Below are 19,692 nucleotides of genomic sequence, written 5' to 3' on the forward strand. Positions count from 1 at the left end.
CAATACCTTAAAAGGGAATATAGCCCTCTACCTTAAGTGAGAATTGTGGCCCTCTACCTTAAGTGAGAATTATAGCCCTCTACAGTGAGAATTATAGCCCTTTGTAGCCCTCTACAGTGAGAATTATAGCCCTCTACAGTGAGAATTATAGCCCTCTACCTGAAGTGAGAATTATAGCCCTCTACAGTGAGAATTATAGCCCTTTGTAGCCCTCTACAGTGAGAATTATAGCCCTCTACAGTGAGAATTATAGCCCTCTACAGTGAGAATTACAGCCCTCTACCTGAAGTGAGAATTATAGCCCTCTACAGTGAGAATTATAGCCCTCTACCATAAGTGAGAATTATAGCCCTCTACCTCAAGTGAGAATTATAGCCCTCTACCATAAGTGAGAATTATAGCCCTCTTCTTAAGTGAGAATTATAGCCCTATACTTTAAATGATAATTATGGCCCTCTACCTTATGTGAGAATTGTAGCCCTTTACTTAAGTGAGAATTACAGCCCTATACTTAAGTAAGAATTGTAATCCTTTTAAAATATCTTAAGTGTGAATTTTAGCCCTCTAGCTCAAACAAACTATAGAGATCAAATTTTGTTCACAAAAATATTGCATTGATTGTTCTTTTTTTTCAATGGTCCTAAGATAAAAGCATTATTTATATGTTTCAGTCACAGTTTACTTCAAATGAACAACCACCAGAGGTACCTTTAGTACTATTTTTAACTCTTATTTTGAATATCCATAGTAATAGTATTTCTTTTTGTCTATTTCAGTTAGGTTTTGATTTCAATCATGCTCAGTCAGGCTATGTAATGATGACAAAATGGCTGCCAGACAATGAAGAGAACAAACTACCTGAATACGCAAATCAGTACTTAGGTAAGCTGGTAAATACCAAAGGAGTAGAAGTTTTTTAAAAGCCCGCACACTCTAGTTTTGTTAGCATCTATTCCAGAAAAAAGGAAATTGGAATTTTAATAAATTATTGTCATTTGACAATAAGTACAATGACTGTTGATAATGTACATGCTTACTAACTAGTTTTTGTTGTTGTAATCATGAGATTTCAGTAGGTTTTGCATATAAGGAGTTGTGGAATGCAGGTTAAACAAACAGTAAAGAAACTCACATTTTGCCTGTCAAAAGGTCTTGCGATTATTCTCAAACCAAGACAGTCCTTGTATTAAGCATACAAAAATTGTTCCTCCCCTTTATCCATGCATGTACATGTATTTTAAAATACCAACTGTAAGAAGAGGATTTTATTCCTTTTATAAAATGTGATCTGGCTGTATATCCAAGATGTTGAAGTTTAAAGAAAAGCTGAGAATGTTATATAGTTGAGATATTTCCTTGCCTACTTTCCAGGTGTGGCGGGGTTTGTCCTGAATGAGGAGTGGGAGCTGTTGGTGATCAGAGAGAGGTACAGTGTAATCAGGTCCAAGCCGTGGAAGTTACCTGGAGGACTCGCTGATAAAGGTACAGTATCATGAAGTCCCAGCTGTGGAAGTTACCTGGAGGACTCGCTGATAAAGGTACAGTATCATGAAGTCCCAGCTGTGGAAGTTACCTGGAGGACTCGCTGATAAAGGTACAGTATCATGAAGTCCCAGCTGTGGAAGTTACCTGGAGGACTCGCCGATAAAGGTACAGTATCATGAAGTCCCAGCTGTGGGAGTTACCCGGAGGACTCGCTGATAAAGGTACATGGCTGGGATCTCTACAGCATGTTGTTTGAATTACTTCCCTTTCCACATGGCAGAAGTTCAAAAAATTTTAATAGTACCTAAGATTTAGCTGCTTCTATGTAATTAATTGTGAGAAAACTGTGAATACTATTTTTGATAGATCATAAAAATTAAAATGAATAAATAAATTTCTTAAATTCATTTTTGAAGTTTAAATAACTATATTTGAAAGTTAATTTATGCACAAAAGCACTTTAAAATATTTTGAAAATAATATATAAAAATAATATATAAAAAGGAAACTGTTTTACAATTTGTTTTTTAATGCATTAAAAAAAATTCGAATGTCGATTTGTTTTATTTAATGATGGAACATTTATTTATAAGTCAGAAATGAATTTAATAGCTACACAAGTAAAACTACTATAACCTTGGTTGGAACACCTAACTTTTTTTTAGAAATCATGCTCTGGTATAGTGTAAAATCTAAGCAACTCAGGTTATACAATAAAACTTGAGTATCTATTAAATTTATTGTTAAATAATTCCTGACTGGATCTTTGATTCCTTGTCAGGTGAGGATTTGGCGGAGACGGCCAGGAGAGAGGTTCTGGAGGAGACGGGGATCCAGGCCGAGTTTGTGTCCGTGCTCGGCTTCCGTCATCAGCACAACTTCCGATTTGGTTGTTCTGACTGGTACTTTGTCTGTCTGATGAAAGCAGTTAGCACGGAAATCAAACATTGTCCTCAGGAAATCGCAGACTGTAAATGGATATCTGTGAGTTGACTTTACTGTAAATGGTTATCTACAGGTTTACATGTGTATATCAAGGCTTTACTGTAAAGGGATATCTGTGAGTTAATGTTTTATCTTTACTGTACATGGATATTGTCATAGCTTTGCTGTAAAGGGATATCTGTAGTTTATATCATGATAGTGACGTATAGTGAGATTGTAGTAGTCTTCACCTCCTTAGTTTTTGTATAATTTTTCAAAACAACATAATCTTGATCCAAATCAAATACTAGTGGGGTTTTTTGCTTTGGGTAAATATACAAACTTGTGAATGACCTACCAGTACATACTTCAGTACCTACACACTTATTTTGACTGATTCCAGACTGATGAATACTTAGCTGACCCTGATTGATTTATTTACTTCAGTGAACATGTACCTATTTTTACTTACTCCAGATTGATGAGTACTTAGCTGACCCAAACCTGACAGCTGCCAACAGGTTCTTTGCAGAATGTTACCTCAATCACCAGAAAAATGGCAATCTGACCATATCCCCCTCACTGGTGGATTCATGGAACAAGAAGTTTAAAAACAATATTTACAGTATTCAACCTGTACCAAAGGTTAGTCTTCATGTTTGACAATAAAGGAAAACAAAGATCACAGTAGATTTTGTAGCCTATAGCTTGCTACATATACATCTAACTAAATAATTAGGAATTTAGCTTGCAATATCTAGATCTGTTAGAAAATTTTAAAACTTTATTCAAATTTATTTAAAGCATTTTTAAAAATAGTGTGATTTAATGTAAATATATAGAGAGCAATTTTTACATACAAGTACCATACTTCCCACAGATGGATTGATTGGCTACAGGTAACAGATGTGATTTTTGTCCCCTTATTTTTTGGAAAAGAGAGGGGATATTCAATTTTTTTTTGTGGGGGGGGGTGTCAGTTTGTCTATCTTTCATACTGTCTTTTATGAAATCACTATCCTTGTTCACAACTTTTCAAGGAGAAAAGATAAAGTTTTCATGTTTCTCCTACGTATGCTGTCAGAAAATCCAAATTTATGATTTTTTTTGTCAGTGACCTTGACCTGGAAGTTTTGACATACTTTTTATAAATTTTAACACTGCATAGATATAACTTTTTAATGAAATAAGAAGGGGCATTCATATTTCACACATATATTACTTGTGAAAACATGTTCAGAAAGATCATTTTGTGACTTCATGATCCAAAATTAAAAGACCTAATTATCAAAAAAATCAACTGTGGCCATACTTTTTTGTCCAGAAATAAGAAACTAACACACATGTCTTATTCCCAATATCAATAATATAAAGTAGAGAATTGGTGATTTAATCTTTAACTTTTCATCTGAAAATAGGCTTCTTGAAATTGCAATGCTCTTAAATTTTAAAGAAAACACTTATCTAAGGAAAAACTGACTAACTTTTTGGTTTCATGATGTGATCAATTGAGTGGTTTGCTTGATAATTTGCATAAAACGCCATAGGCATTTATGCATAAAATTATCACGCTAACCAATCGATTGATCATCATCATGAAACCAAAAAATCTGACAGTTATTCCTTTTACTGTGGTTTCTTCAATTAACGTTTGCATCAATTAATAATTGTGTATTTTGTAAAACAGACATTTTCTAGGATACGAAATTTCGTGGACAAAAGCATTGCTTATACAAATGACTAACATATTTCTTCATTCAATGGACTTTTAAAGTCATGGATCTGCTTAACAATGAAATCCTTGAAAATTTATGCTCAACGAATATAGATGAAACCACAGTATTTACATTCTCTTGACTGGGCAAATCCATGTGATTTAAGCCCCCCTTCTGTTTCTATTTTTCCCGCCCTGCTCTTGATTTTTTTTTTTAACCATGCCTATCAATGAACCAGTAGATTTATTAGAAATAAAGTAAATTTTCTAATTGTAATTTTGACTCGGACCAAGACATTGGAAATGTAAATATATGAGTATACTTTCAGTGAAATAACAAGATATGAGGGCACACCTTGATCCAAGAAATGAAACATGTTTTGTAATCTTCAGAAACAGTTCTATCATTATATAACTCCATATGTTTTAGATCAGAGATTGGGCTCTCTATGTAATATGGAAAAATAACATATAAATTTACTATATGTATATATCAAGAGAAAATTAACCTGAAAAATAAGACATTATTTATCAGTTAGAAAGAAAGAATTAATCTACACTACATATGATGTTACAAAAGCCAACATGGCCAACAACTCTTAGAAAGATATTAGCTCTGTATTTAGAAAAAAAATACAATTAGGGTATCTTTTTTTACTCTTTCACTCCATCATATTTGACTAATAGCCTGAACTGAAGAAACAAGGTACATGTATATTCTTTTCATTTCCTTTGGACAAATTTTTTTAGTTGCTTGCATTTGTTCTAAAATTTACAAAGGAAATGGCCTTATTTATAAAGTTGTTATCAAAGATTTTCTATCACACAGTTTTAGTTAACACGTACCGTACAAATGTCAGATGAAATAATACATGATTCTGTAAATGTCATTGACAAGTATTAGTACAACACACCTATAAAATCTGCTTATCTCATTTCTTACAAAGTACATCAGAAAAAAGGAACTAATTATGTCACGATAATGTCAATCATACGGTATCAATGGAATTGAAAGCGAGATGCAAATTTGGCAATTTTCTTTAAGGTAGAATGGAATACCTCCATGTTATGACATAATACATGTAATATGTTTGAAGTATTGTTTTGATTTGCATGAGTGCTTACTATCAGGTCAAAAATTGTAGATACACTTGGAGTTTAAAAGATATTAACACTCTGTAGCTATTTCAGTGCAAGTTCTCACAAGTTGGGATTTTTACTAGAATAGACCAAAAAATATAAAATTTACTTATAATTATACTATGAACATTTAAAAAGCAAACTCTGTAAAAGAAATAGTTTAAACATTGCAGCTTTTGAACAGCTGTACTTCAATTGTTTAACTGTCCACTACCTGGTGTGCGACGAGGCGTGGATAAGTATGAGTACTTCACATTGTGCTGAATAATTACCAATCAATTATCAGTCAACTGGGCTGGTCTTCTGTATTATTTTATTAGCTCACTTCGGCTCAAGTGAGCTTTTCTGATCAAAATTTGTCCGTCGTCTGTCGTCGTCGTCGTTGTTGTCGTAAACTTTTCACATTTTCATCTTCTTCTCAAGAACCACCGAGCCGATGTCAACCAAACTTGCCACAAAGTATCCTTGGGTAAAGGGGATTCAAGTTTGTTCAAATGAAGGGCCACGCCCTTTTCCAAGGGGAGATAATTATGAATTAGAGAAAAATTAATGGCATTTTTTAAAAGTCTTCTTCTCAACAACCACTGGGCCAGGAAAGATGAAGATCCTATGGAATCATCCTCAGGTAGTGTAGATTCAAGTTTGTTCAAATCATGACCCCCAGGGGTAGGGTGGGGCCAAAATGACCGATCAAAGTTTTACATAGGAAGATATAGGAAAAAACTTTAAAAATCTTCTTTTCCTGAATCACTGGACCAGGAAAGATGAAACTCATACTGAATCATCCTCAGGTATTGTAGATTCAAGTTTGTTCAAATCATGACCCCCGGGGGTAGGTTGGGGCCAAAATGGCCGATCAAAGTTTTACATAGGAATATATAGGAAAAATCTTTAAAAGTCTTCTTCTCCAGAACCACTGGGCCAGGAAAGATGAAACTCATATGGAATTATCTTCAGGTAGTGTAGATTCAAGTTTATTCAAATCATGACCCCCGGGGGTAGGGTGGGGCCAAAATGGCCGATCAAAGTTTTACATAGGAATATATAGGAAAAATCTTTAAAAGTCTTCTTCTCCAGAACCACTAGGCCAGGAAAGATGAAACTCATATGGAATCATCCTCAGGTAGTGCAGATTCAAGTTTATTCAAATCATGACCCCCGGGGGTAGGGTGGGGCCAAAATGGCCGATCAAAGTTTTACATAGGAATATATAGGAAAAATCTTTAAAAATCTTCTTTTCCTGAATCACTGGACCAGGAAAGATGAAACTCATATGGAATCATCCTCAGGTAGTGTAGATTCACATTTGTTCAAATCATGACCCCTGGGGGTAGGGTGGGGCCAAAATGACTGATCAAAATTTAACATAGGAATATATAGGGCAACCTTTTAAAATTTTCTTTTCAAGTATTTCAAAGCCATGATTAGTTGAATTTATAAGGAAACATCCTCAGGTAGTGTAGATTCTAGTTCGTTCAAATTATGATCCCCTGGGGGGGGGGGGGGGGGGGGGGTTTAAAATTCAAGCCCCCCCCCCCCCCCACCTCAGTAAACCTTCAGTTCTGATCTGATATGTGCTTTTTCCTAGCCGATGTGCTCAGGTGAGCGCTGTGGCCCCTGGGCCTCTTGTTCAAGAAGTAACAGTTTGGTCACAAATCAGCTAGCTGTTGTATATGGTCCCAAACTTTTAAATGAATGAAATGGCTTCTGAATGAGACACATTTTGGAAAGTAATTGTCCAGGCATTGTCTTCAAAATAGTTCAAAGCTGGAAACTACAACTGAAAGAAGGTGCGATTTTTTAAGTATGTGATTAAATGCTTATAATTTCTGAAATAGCACCCAGGTTTTTTCAACCCCTGGAAAACAAAGAAGGATATCTCTTTCGTTTGGATCTTCTAATCCAAAGATATTTAAATGCATCTGATATTTTCCATTTGTATTTATATTTCCCAGTTTTTTTACGCTTATTTTTGTTGAAATCAAAAAAAATACTAAGAAATATTTCTTTTCGGTTTTGTTAGCTCACCTGAGTCGAAGTGAGCTTTTCTGATCACATTTTGTCCGTCCATCTGTCTGTAAACTTTTCACATTTTCAACTTCTTCTCAAGAACCACTGGGCCACTTTTAACCAAACTTGGTACAAAACATCCTTGGATAATGGGGACTTTGAATTGTTAAAATTAAGTCCTTTCCAAGTGGAGATAATCAAGAAAAGACAAGAATAGGATGGGGTCATTAAAAAATCTTCTTCTCAAGAACCAGTGGGCCAGGAAAGCTGAAACTTATGTGGAATCATCCTAGGGTATTGTAGATTCTAAATTGTAAAAATCATGACCCGGGGGGGGGGGGGGGGGGGGGGGGGTGGGGGGGGCATGGCCACAATAGGGAATCAAAGTTTTACATAGAAATATGTAGGGGAAATCTTTAAAAATCTTCTTCTCAAGAATCAGTGGACCAGAATAACTGAAACTTATGTGGGAGCATCCTGGAGTAGTGTAAATTTTAAATTGTTAAAATCATGACCCCCGTGGTAGGGCGAGGCCACAAAAGGGAATCCAAGTTTTACATAGAAATATAAAGAAAAAAAATCTTTAAAAATCTTCTTCTCAAGAACCACAGGGCCATTAAATTTGACACAAAGATTTTTCCTATATATTTCTATATAAAACTTTGATTCCCTATTGTGGCCGCTCCCAAGCCCCGGGGGTCATGATTTCAACAATTTAGAATCTAAACAACCCCAGGATGCTTCCACATAAGTTTCAGCTTTTCTGGCCCAGTGGTTCTTGAGAAGATTTTTTAATGACCCCACCCTAGTTTTGTCTTTTCTTGATTATCTCCCCTTGTGAGAGGACCTGGCCCTTAATTTTCACAATTTAAATTCCCCTTTACCCAAGGATGCTTTTTACCAAGTTTTGATTTGTTGAAATTGGCCCAGTGGTTCTTGAGTTGAAAATGCGAAAAGTTTACAGATGGACAGCCAGCTAGACAGACAGACAGACAGCTAGACGGACAAAATGTGATCAGAATAGATTTAGAAGTACATGTATTATTTATTTTACTAAAAAGTAATACTAGTGATTCTGTCATGTCTTGAAAGATAAAAGAAACCTCAAATGTGGGAATGACTTGTTTAACAAAATTCAATTTTAGCAATCTCAACACCCTCACTACAAATGCCAAAATTGAATCCTTGCTAAAATTTTTGCTTAAACAGTATAATGGTCTATTGGTAAACTATATTTTAGACTGTATTGATATGGAGGCCTGTACATGCCATATCATCATTTGCTTTAAATGCAAAGTAAAGGGTTATTAAGAGAAATTTTGTATCCTAAAACAAAATGATAAAAGTAAAAAATTAGCCTCTTAAATGTTGTATATAAATTAGGCTCAGGGTGCATTGCTGAAAGAATTAAAAAATTCTTAGATAAGCTAATACATGGGGACCAAACAGGATTTATTAAAGGTAGATTTATTGGTGAAAATATTAGACTAATATATGATATTATGCACCAAGCAGAGTCAAGAAATATACCTGGTCTCTTAATGTTTATCGACTTTGAAAAAGCATTTGATACCATTTCATGGAACTTCATAAATCAAACACTTTGTTTCTTCAATTTTGGTCAGTCAATTAGAAATTGGATAAGATGTTTCTATAATAATATAAAGTCCTGTGTTATTCAAAATGGGATTGTGTCTCAGTATTTTTACCCTGAAAGGGGTTGTAGACAAGGTGATCCTATTTCACCGTACCTTTTTTTACTTTGTGCAGAGATTCTAGGTATTTTAATTAGAAAAAATAAGGATATTAAAGGTACAACTATTGATGGTGAAGAATACAAGTTGTCCCAATACGCAGATGATACATCAGTTATTTCTGATGGCTCTCCGAGCTCATTGGATGGAATTACAAGAGTGTTAGATTATTTTGCATCAATCTCGGGTCTAAAAATAAATTTTTCTAAAACTAAATTAGTCTGGATTGGAAGTAAAAAATTCTCAAAAGATGTATTTCATCACTCAAGATGGAAGTTGGATCCCAGTACTACATCCTTCGATTTACTAGGTGTTAAGTTTTCTGTTGATTTGCATGAGATGGTAGATATTAATTACAAATTAAAAATTGAAGAAATTTAAAAAACCATGTCACAATGGAAAGCTTGCAAACTTACTCCTCTTGGAGGACTGACTGTAATAAAAACATTACTAATTCCTAAACTAAATCATCTTGTACTCACTTTACCAAATCCTAATGATGATGTCATGAGTGCTTTTGAAAAAGACTTGTATAATTATGTTCCCCAAACGAAGTTTGGGAACATATTGTTTTTACTTTTTCTGAATTTTTTCTTTGTTCTCCGGTACTTTTTTGTCCGCGAGTGTTCTCGTAAACTACTCATCCGATCTAGGTGAAACCTTTTTAGGGTCACTAGGTATGTTATGTAGATGTGCGGAACGAAGGTCATTTTGCGCGCACGTGCGTGCAGGTGCGCGCACGTGTAACACGTGAAATGACCAATATAATAGATTTAGCCGTAACTTTTTAAATATTGGATGAAATGCTTTGAAACTCATAATATAAGGATATAATAGTAGTATAGACATGATGACATGGTCAAAATAGCAAGATCTCACGCGCATGCAGGTGCCCTTCGCTGCGATTGGCTGAAACTTAAAGTCTAAATATCTATTTTGTTTTCTGACAAAATCCTTTGAAATTTTGAACATAGTCTTACATTATGAAGATCTACAGCATGATATATAAGAATAATCATGAACGCACGCACATGCACGTGTGCTGCAATCTGATTGGCTAAAACTTTAAATGCCTAAAACTTTCTTGGTTCTCAATAATACAGGGTGAAATTTCAAATATGAATAGATATAATGATTGCCTACATTATACTACTATCAAAAGTAAATACATGGACGTGCATGCACATGCGACCGCACACAATGTATTAAAAGACAGTATACTTGAGTGTTTGATGTTCATGCAGAATTAAGAACTTCTAAATGTCAAGACATGTAACATACTGAAGCATGCAGATCTTTTTACCCTTGACCTTGAAACTTAGGTCAAGGTCACTGGTAACCTGAATAAAATGTTGATATTAACTATTTACCAAAATCACCTTGACCTATGAACTTGAAATCGACCTTAACCTTTGTCCTTGACCCAAGGGTAAAAAGAAACATGAAGTACATGTACATGTATCTAGAAACACCTTTCAGAGTTTATTTCGGTTGACAGGTTAGAAGTTAAAGAGGTGGTGGTTTTTAATGACCTTGACCTTTCATCCAAATGTCACAATCAATCTTAAGTTCTTGGAATAAGATACAGGATTCAACTCCAACGTTAAATAGGTTAAGAATAAAAATAACCCCCCCTCCACACACACACACACAAACAAATCAAATTAATGGCAACGTAGAGAATCACTGTTAAACTCAAATAACACCTCGGACCCACATAAAATTTCAGGAAAACTGCAGAAAAGAGCTCGAGGAAAGTGCATTAAAATATTTCATTTGAGTTTCCAAAGTATATAGAAATTATTAATTTATACAACAAAAATTACAAATCCTGTCGTGTTTAAAATTAAAGTGCAGATGACCAAAGTTGGCATATAAGCCTTTTATAGCCTATTTATTCAGATGTCGTTAATAGCATTCGATTCTACTGATTTGAAATAATATTTTAATACCAAGCATCCTTTGTTTAATTTACCTTTGAAATTTATTTGAATTTTTTTTAGAATTACGCAATCCCCAGAAATAGCGATTTTCGGTATATTAAAAAAATCAATATACATGTACGCTCCTTCGTAAAATAATCAGATATTTGCATTCATGAAAAAAATATTAATAAGAAGGTGTTAAACAATATAGGTCACATTAGCTGACACGAATGTCTTTTTAAACATCTCTTGTAAAACCCAGAGAGTAGCCCCCTATGCATTGGAAAAAATGAATAGTTCCGGTCAAAAAACCTTTATATATTTATTTACAAAGTATATAAAATTTACCAGGCACAGGTATCAGAGTTGTCAAAATGGCCTGAGAGGAAATATTAAAAAAATTCTGAACAGAAAGGAAAATCCCTTTTCCATGTATGGAACTACTATTGAATAAGTTCATTTTGATTGGTTAGGTATTGGCGTGATACCCTTAGTCGACTTTAACCCTGCCTTGTCGTCGGAATAAAACCAACTTTGAGCCCGAGGTTAAAATAAGTAGAGAAATAAAATGTGAATCGATATATTAAAAATATGACATATGCTTGAAAAATGGTAAATTTATATATGTATTTTTTTCTTTGATTCGCGGGATAGAAAGATATGTTAATCGCTTAATCAACATGCCATAATCATCTTGCATATGCATGTACATGTACGTGTGCGCGCATGCAAAACGTTAAACAATATATCGTTGATAGTTGATATCATTGTAACTTTTATATTCTTAAATGAAATCTTGGGATACTTAGCATATTTAAAAAAGGTCTTAGAGGAATAAGGCACGATAAGGGACATGGGGAGCGTTTGGGGAACATCTGTAACGGTCCCCGTTACAATTAGCACTAGTTTTCTATGGAATAATAACAATCATAAAGTCAAGAAAAATGTAATGATTCAAGAGCATAAATTTGGGGGCTTAAAAATGATAGACTATAAAAATTTTGTTACATCATTGAAATCTAGTTGGATAAGGTGGGTTATGTGCTCAAGTGCAAAATGGGTTAAACTACTTGAAGCAGAATTGGGAATAAGTATAAATCATCTTTGGCTGTTTGGAATTGACTTTATTAAGGATCTGAGTAGTACCACGAAAAATAAATTTTGGAAAGATGTTTTCTCTAGCTGGTGTAAAGTAAATCAGGCTAAAGCTATAGCTGATTTAAGTCCTCTCCAAGAACACATATGGCATAATCCAGAAGTTACCATTGGTGGCCAGTCAATTTTCATCAAAAGTTACTTTAATTCGGGCTTTGTTTTTATCAATGATTTCTTAGATTTAAATGGAAACTTTAACAGTTTTGATTTTTTTCAAAATAATTTGAAGGTAAATACAAACTATGTTGAATATGCCAGACTAAGAACAGCAATTAGAAAGAGACTATCATGTTCTAAAAATTATGAAATAAAGCCAAGGCCTAGACCAATGCTTCCATCCAGCCTTGAAATTTTCTTAAAGAGTAAAAAAGGGTGTAATGATATGTATAATGTTCTCATTAGGAATAAAAAGGGCAATATAACTTCAGTTATAAAATGGAGTGAAAATGGGGAAGAATTTAGTGAAAAATACTGGGAAAAAATTGTTGAGCTACCTTTCAAAACAACCCAAGAATCAAAACTTCAATGGTTACAATTCCAAATCTTACATAGAATAATTCCTACTAATTGCCATCTTTTTAAATTAAGACTTATTGATTCACCATTATGCTCCTTCTGTGAGAAAGATATTGAAACTATTGATCACCTTTTTGTTGAATGTTGTGTTGTAAAAGAAGAATGGTTAGAGATTGAAGAATGGATCTTGCAAAAAGTGAACAATTAAGTCTGTTTGTTTTGATAGACAATCAATTTTATTTGGTAAATTTTTAAACAGAAACTTCTACAAGTTAGAAAATCTACTTATTCTGATTATAAAACAATATATTTTTGCAAGTAAGTATGCCAAAACTATAAAATTAAACGTTGAGACTTTAAAAATTGTTATTACTGAAAGAATTAGAGTAGAAAATTTTCTTTTGTTAAAAAATTGTAAATATGATGAATTTGAAAGACACTGGCAGGAAATAGTTGAAAAACTTTAAAAAATTTTCTTACCGTAACCTGTTCAATAAAGTGTGTGCCCTCTCATGTTTCTCTCGCTCACTTTCTCGTTTCTTCCCCCCTTTCTCTCCCCCCTCTCTCTTTCTACATAAACTTTCACACTAGTTTTTATTATTTCTTTTTTTGTTTTTGCTTTATTATAAACCTTCTTATATATGTATTTATATATACATCTGTTTCATATTTGTGTAATTTATGTGAAAGTTGAAATAAATTTCTCAAAAAAAAAAAAAAAAAAAAAAAAAAAAATTGAGCTGGAGAACAATTTTGGCCTATTTATTTTGTACGACTTAAATCGTCAATTTGTCTTTCTCTTTGCAGGACTTTCTACAGAGTGGTGCTCATTAACATCTGTGAGGGAATGGAATAGACTGATTCAGACTGTGATAATTAAAGAATGCAAACTTTTTAATTTTTTATGAAATTTATTTTTCACTTGGGCAAAATAATCAATCAGCTTCATTCAAACTTTATTACAAAACAATGAGAGGAAGAAAATCAAGAGAATGAGAGAAATCCAGGGATCAATAACAAGATAGGATTAAACTGTGATTCTATAGGCTGCAGGATGTACTAACATCTAGTCCACTCGCTAAACTTCCTAAACAGTAATTAAAATCACAACAAATGGCAAAAACGAAGTCAATAGATTTAGAAGTATTAGGCTGCTTTAATTGATTTTTTTTTCTCAATAAGATTCAGAATGTTAATAATGTTTTATTTTACAATTTTATATTTTTATTTCTCAGAAATAAATATCATAGTTAAGCAATTGACTTCTTCTTCTGAATAATATGGATGGGTCACATGTGTTTGTCCTTCTTGCTGTCCAAGTACTGCTAAAATTTTAGCATGCTTTTAGGTACAACCTTGGACAGAGTTGAAGTAGTAACAACAGTATCGCAGCACTGATTACAACGCTATTTATCACTGTATAAGTGGAAATTCTAGCGAGACGCAAATTTAGCAATTTGTCCTTTAAAAACATTTTTAGCGAGATGTAATTTTAGCGATTTCAAAATCTCACTAAAGAAACTATTAGTATTACAAATAAAATAGAATTAATTTTTAGTGATATTCAATTCTAGCAATCTCGATCGGCAGTCTTGCTTATAATGTCAAAATTCATTCTTCACTAAAAATTCTGCTTATATGGTAGTAGTAGCTCAATTTATATAGACCGAGACAGTTCTGATTTTGATGCTATTAATACTTAGTCTAATAACGTAGCTCATTTTAAAATATTGACAGAACTGGTTTACCATAGTATTTATGGTAAGAACTTGATTTTATTGATGGCACGTTTTGGAATAACATAACCATGAATTATGATAAAGTCACTGTGACCTACTTTTCAGTGAGTATATACTGAGATCCTAACTTCCTAAGATGAACTGACAAGGATTGATAATCTTTTAAGTGTTCTTATTACCACACCCATTGTCCAATATCGTGCTGTCATGAATAATTTTTATCTCCATCATAGCCTCATCCGTAAGTTCGGGTTTGGTAATAATCAGCCAAGTGGTTCTAGGAGGCCATTTTTGAGTAACCAAGTAACCATTACATTCAACTCTTATTGTCTCCTCTTGTTTAAGGGTCACTGCCCTATTTTACAGAATCAATAAAAACTCTTTAGGAATAAATACAAGTACTGTGAAATCACATATTTTCTTGGGGTCAAATTTTCATCGTTTGAAGTAATAATACGGGTTCTTGGAGTTTCAATTTCGTGGATGAAGAATTGTTGAGTTAGTTATACAGATGACATTTTACATTTCGTGGTGGACATAAATTCATGGGTCTCTTCATACCTTGAAAACAACGAAAATTAACCCTACAAAAATTAGCGATTTCACAGTATGTGACAGATTTAATAAAATTGGCCAAGAGGCTCTTGAGATCTGGCAGAATTGTTGCTACACACCACAGCAAAATCTAATGACTGACAGAATTGTTGCAACACACCACTGCAAAATCTATGAAAAGAGTTTTTTCCCCTTTCTCTGGACTTTTGAGGTGGGATGATAATCTCTATTACTCTCTCTCTCTCTTATCACTGGAATGATATACAGATGAACTTTGGTATCTCAAACTCCTATATCTCGAATACCATGGATATGTCAAAGTGATGTGGCAGTCCCAACCACATAGTCTTTAAGTATATAACCTTTGATATCTTGAATCCTCAGACATCTCAAAGTTTTTTCTCAGTCCCATCAGGTTTGAGATAACAAAGTTAGACTGTATATTAGTTCAATATCAATAGAAGAGCCCACTTGAATTTTTTTTTCGCAAAAAAGTAACAATAAATGGTGTAATATAACATATTTGTATTAACGACAGACATTCAAAACAACAATTCATTAACATGATATTGTAAGTAAACTGGAATCTAATTATTCAGTGAAAGATCAGTGGTGAATGATTTTTCTCCAATTATAGCCATATACCTTTCTGATTGTCAACATAACAAGCTGTAGTCAACTTAACATATACATCCAATAGAAATATCAAATCCAATAAAATCTTTAAAATTCATTTTAAATATATTTAAATTTAAAGAGGAAAAAAATCCTCTGCACGGGTACAAAATGTGAATTGAGCAATACATAAAACTGCATGTATCTAAATTTGACCCGAATATGACCTAGTTACATCATTTGTAAGCCATAATTACAGACAATACATTAATTATTAAATAAAAAAAAATAATTATATTAGGCTTTTTAAAAATGTCAAAAAATGGAAGCTTTTAATTAATTGTCAATTCCCATTTCCAAAGAAAAATATGTAGAAAAATGATCCACTGCTTTAGCAGTTTTGTGAACATTGATTTACACTCTGGCTTTAGTAATAACAAATAATTACATGTACCTGGTATAGCAAATAAATATAGGATCTCCCATGATTTGTAGTTGGATTTTTATCTAACGAGTTGTGTGTATTTTATCCCCTGCCTTGGCAAGGGGATAAAAACCCACAACGAGTTGAATAAAAGTCATATCCAACTACAAATCATGGGAGATTCTTTTTATCCTATGTTTAATATTTCACGGCCAATGTTTTACACTGTTTTTAGAATGGACTGCAAAAATAATTATGACGTCACGGCTGAACTTAATAGTGGGATATCAAAACAAGAGGCCCATGGGCCACATCGCTTACCTGAGAAGCTTTGACCATGCTGTTTTTTACCAGATTTCCCCCTTGTAATACATAATTGTGACCCCACACTACCCCACTGGTCATAATTTTGACAATTTAAAATCTACACTATCCAAGGAAGCTTTCACATAAGTTTCAGCTTTTCTGGTGCAGTGGTTCTTGAGAAGATTTTCAAAGATTGTTCCTACATATTTCTATGTAAAAATTTGAATCCCCATTGTGGCCCTGCCCAACCCCTGGGGGTCATGATTTGAACAGTTTAGAATCTACACTACCCCAGGATGCTTCCACATAAGTTTCAGCTTTCCTGACCCAGTGGTTCTTGAGAAGGAAATATTTAAAGATTGTTCCTATATATTTGATAACGATAAGTAAAACTTTGATTCCCCATTGTGGCCCCACCCTACCCCCAGGGGTCATGATTAGAACAATTTAGAATCTATACTACCCCAGGATGCTTCCACATAAGATTCAGCTTTCCTGACCCAGTGGTTCTTGAGAAGGAAATATTTAAAGATTGTTCCTATATATTTGATATGTAAAACTTTGATTCCCCATTGTGGCCCCACCCTACCCCCAGGGGTCATGATTAGAACAATTTAGAATCTACACTACCCCAGGATGCTTCCACATAAGATTCAGCTTTTCTGGTTCAGTGGTTCTTGAGAAGAAGATTTTAAAAGATTTTTCCTATATATTTCTTTGTAAAACTTTGATTTTCTATTGTGGTTCCGCCCAACCCCCGGGGGACATGATTTCAACAATTTAGAATCTACACTACCCCAGGATGCTTCCACATAAGTTTCAGCTTTTCTGGCCCAGTGGTTCTTGAGAAGATTTTTAAAGATTTTTCCTATATATTTTTATGAAAAAAATTTGAATCCCTATTGTGGCCCCGTCCTACCCCCAGCGGTCATGATTTGAACAATTTAGAATGTATACTACCTTAGGATGCTTCCACATAAGTTTCAGCTTTTCTGGCCCAGTGGTTCTTGAGAAAAAAATTTGTAAAGATTGTTCCTATGTATTTCTATGTAAAACTTTGATTCCCCATTGTGATTTTTTTAATGACCCCACCCTATTTTTGTCTTTTCTTGATTATCTCCCCTTTTGAGGGGACTTGGCCCTTCATTTTAATAATTTAAACTCCCATTCACCCAAGGATGCTTTGTACCAAGTTTGGTCAAAATTGGCACAGTGGTTCTTGAGAAGAAGTCGAAAATGTGAAAAGTTTACAGACGGACAGACAGACAGACGACGGACAAAATGTGATCAGAAAAGCTCACTTGAGCCTTCAGCTCAGGTGAGCTAAAAATGTCCAATGAGTCATATCCATGGGATAACGGGGTAAACATGGGATAAATTACAAATAAGCAACTGTTCACTTAATTTGTTAGCAAAAGTACAACTCTCCACTGTCCCCAGTTATCTATAGGACTTAGTTAGGCTGATCTATATGTCTGAAATTTAGAGTGTTTTATTATACTTTTGTTAATAGAAGTTCTTACTAAAACTAGTGGCTAGGTTAGCACAAGATGTACTACCGGTACTGTTTATCACTCTGTTATATTTTACATTACTCTGTATTTATATATTTCACCCCCCCCCCTTATGTGGGTGAGTGTTTAATAAAATTTCCTACCCCATCGTCCTATCCTCTTTGCTTCTCGTGGAAGAAGTTATTAAAATCATAACTTATATCAGAATCAATGGACTTTTCTTTGAGGAGGAGCTCTGCTTTGCAGGTGTTCCCTTTTTTGCCAGACGACTTTTTTATACCCCCTGCTTGAAAAGTGGGAGGGTATACTGTAATCAGTATGTCCGTTCGTCCGTCTGTACATATAGCTGTACGTCCGTCTGTCTGTTACGCTTTGGGGTACCCATCTCTTATCTGCAACTCTTCTTATACAACCGAGTGAAATTTAATGAAACTATCACAGAATCATTATTACATATTGCCATTGTGCACTTCCTATTTTACTTTTTGATCCGACACATATTTTGGGTTTCCCAGCCACAGTAAAACATGGACTTTGCCATTATAACCATATAGGAGGGGGGTATCATTTAGTGAGCTCATTGCTCACAGTACCTTTAGTTTGTAACTTTAAAATTATTACTAAAATATACCTTAATTTGAAGAGGTGATTCCAAACTCTGTCTTAAACTAGATATAACTTTTTTGTAACTTTTCTCACTTAGTTTAAAAACTGTTTTTTCAAATTGGACAAATTTCTTATACCAATGAATGCATATTTTTCACATTTTTTTTTCATTAGTACATGTATTGATGAAAATTTACATTTGTGTGAATCTGTTAAAGAGTATGTATCAAGTCATTTTAAATAGTGACTTACAGTAAGTACAGGTTATTAGGCACAAAAAATCTAGTTTATCCTCCAAAAGAGATGCTCATTGCGAACACAGTAGTAAATATTTAGACGATGAAAAAACAGGTATACTTGTCAATTGTGATGATAAACTTGTATCAATATTAAAAATAAAATTACTCTCTAACTCTTTAGAAATGAAAACAAATTTTTGCTGCTTAAAATCACAACAGGGGTAAATTTAAAAAAATCAGACAGGAACTACAAAATTGCACATAAAAAATACATTTCTGTCCTAAATCTTGAATCATAATAAATACGCAGTACAGTTAAGGTGCGCAATGGAAATATCGACTAAATTTTGTATTTAAAAATGTGTTCGTAATCGGGGTGGCGATTATTTTTAATACATTATTTATATCGGATAATTGTAATTATGATTAATAACTACATATCGAGGACGATTATATTTTATATTTAGACTAGTCACGTGATGCGGCCTAACGATGAGCACATTGACTTGAAGTATTGATGTCACATATAAATTTCACTAGTGCAAGGACATAACCAAGTTGAAATACCAAGTTTAGTTTATAAAGATTTTCAACACGCATTGTAGTTTCTGAAAACTGCTGCGATCATATGTAAATTCTGCAATTGCATTGTTAAAATTATACTTTTATGACCGAATGCTATATTTTTTGCTGGTCAGCGGCATGAAATATTGATATAATTAAATTGTTTTTAAGATTTCATCAGGATCGCAGCACATTTCAGATACCTTAATAGTACTATATTTGAAATGTAAAAGCTTACTTTGATCCATAGAGTGTATGCCCTTGCACTAGATCGATTTATTAAGACCCCCAGATTACCCTCCGATGTACTTGCATACAAATATACGGCAGTGTCAATTAAATACGTAATATACAGAAAATATATTAATAAAATAGCGAAGAAGACATTAAATTCAAGTTATTGGCCCATAGAATATCTGTAAATAATATTTTATTTAATTAGAAAACACATATTTTGTTGAGAAAATATTACTTGATCTGTCTCTCACTGCATACAAACTAGTCACG

General features: G+C 33.7%; 1 protein-coding gene across 1 annotated transcript; it reads left to right on the plus strand.

The window, feature by feature from the left end:
• Nucleotides 1-776: 776 nt before the first annotated feature.
• Nucleotides 777-13,535, plus strand: LOC134262144 (uncharacterized; the record flags this gene model as incomplete). The annotated part of the gene is made up of 5 exons (XM_062744540.1): nt 777-882; nt 1,372-1,482; nt 2,267-2,469; nt 2,887-3,054; nt 13,431-13,535. Coding segments are annotated over 5 exons (615 nt in total), but the record flags the coding sequence as incomplete, so codon positions are not given.
• Nucleotides 13,536-19,692: the final 6,157 nt, after the last annotated feature.

Source organism: Saccostrea cucullata, unplaced genomic scaffold (assembly GCF_032062105.1).
Source record: "Saccostrea cucullata isolate Sc308-1 unplaced genomic scaffold, CSIRO_AGI_Scuc_v1 ctg11965, whole genome shotgun sequence".
NCBI lineage: Eukaryota > Metazoa > Mollusca > Bivalvia > Ostreida > Ostreidae > Saccostrea > Saccostrea cuccullata.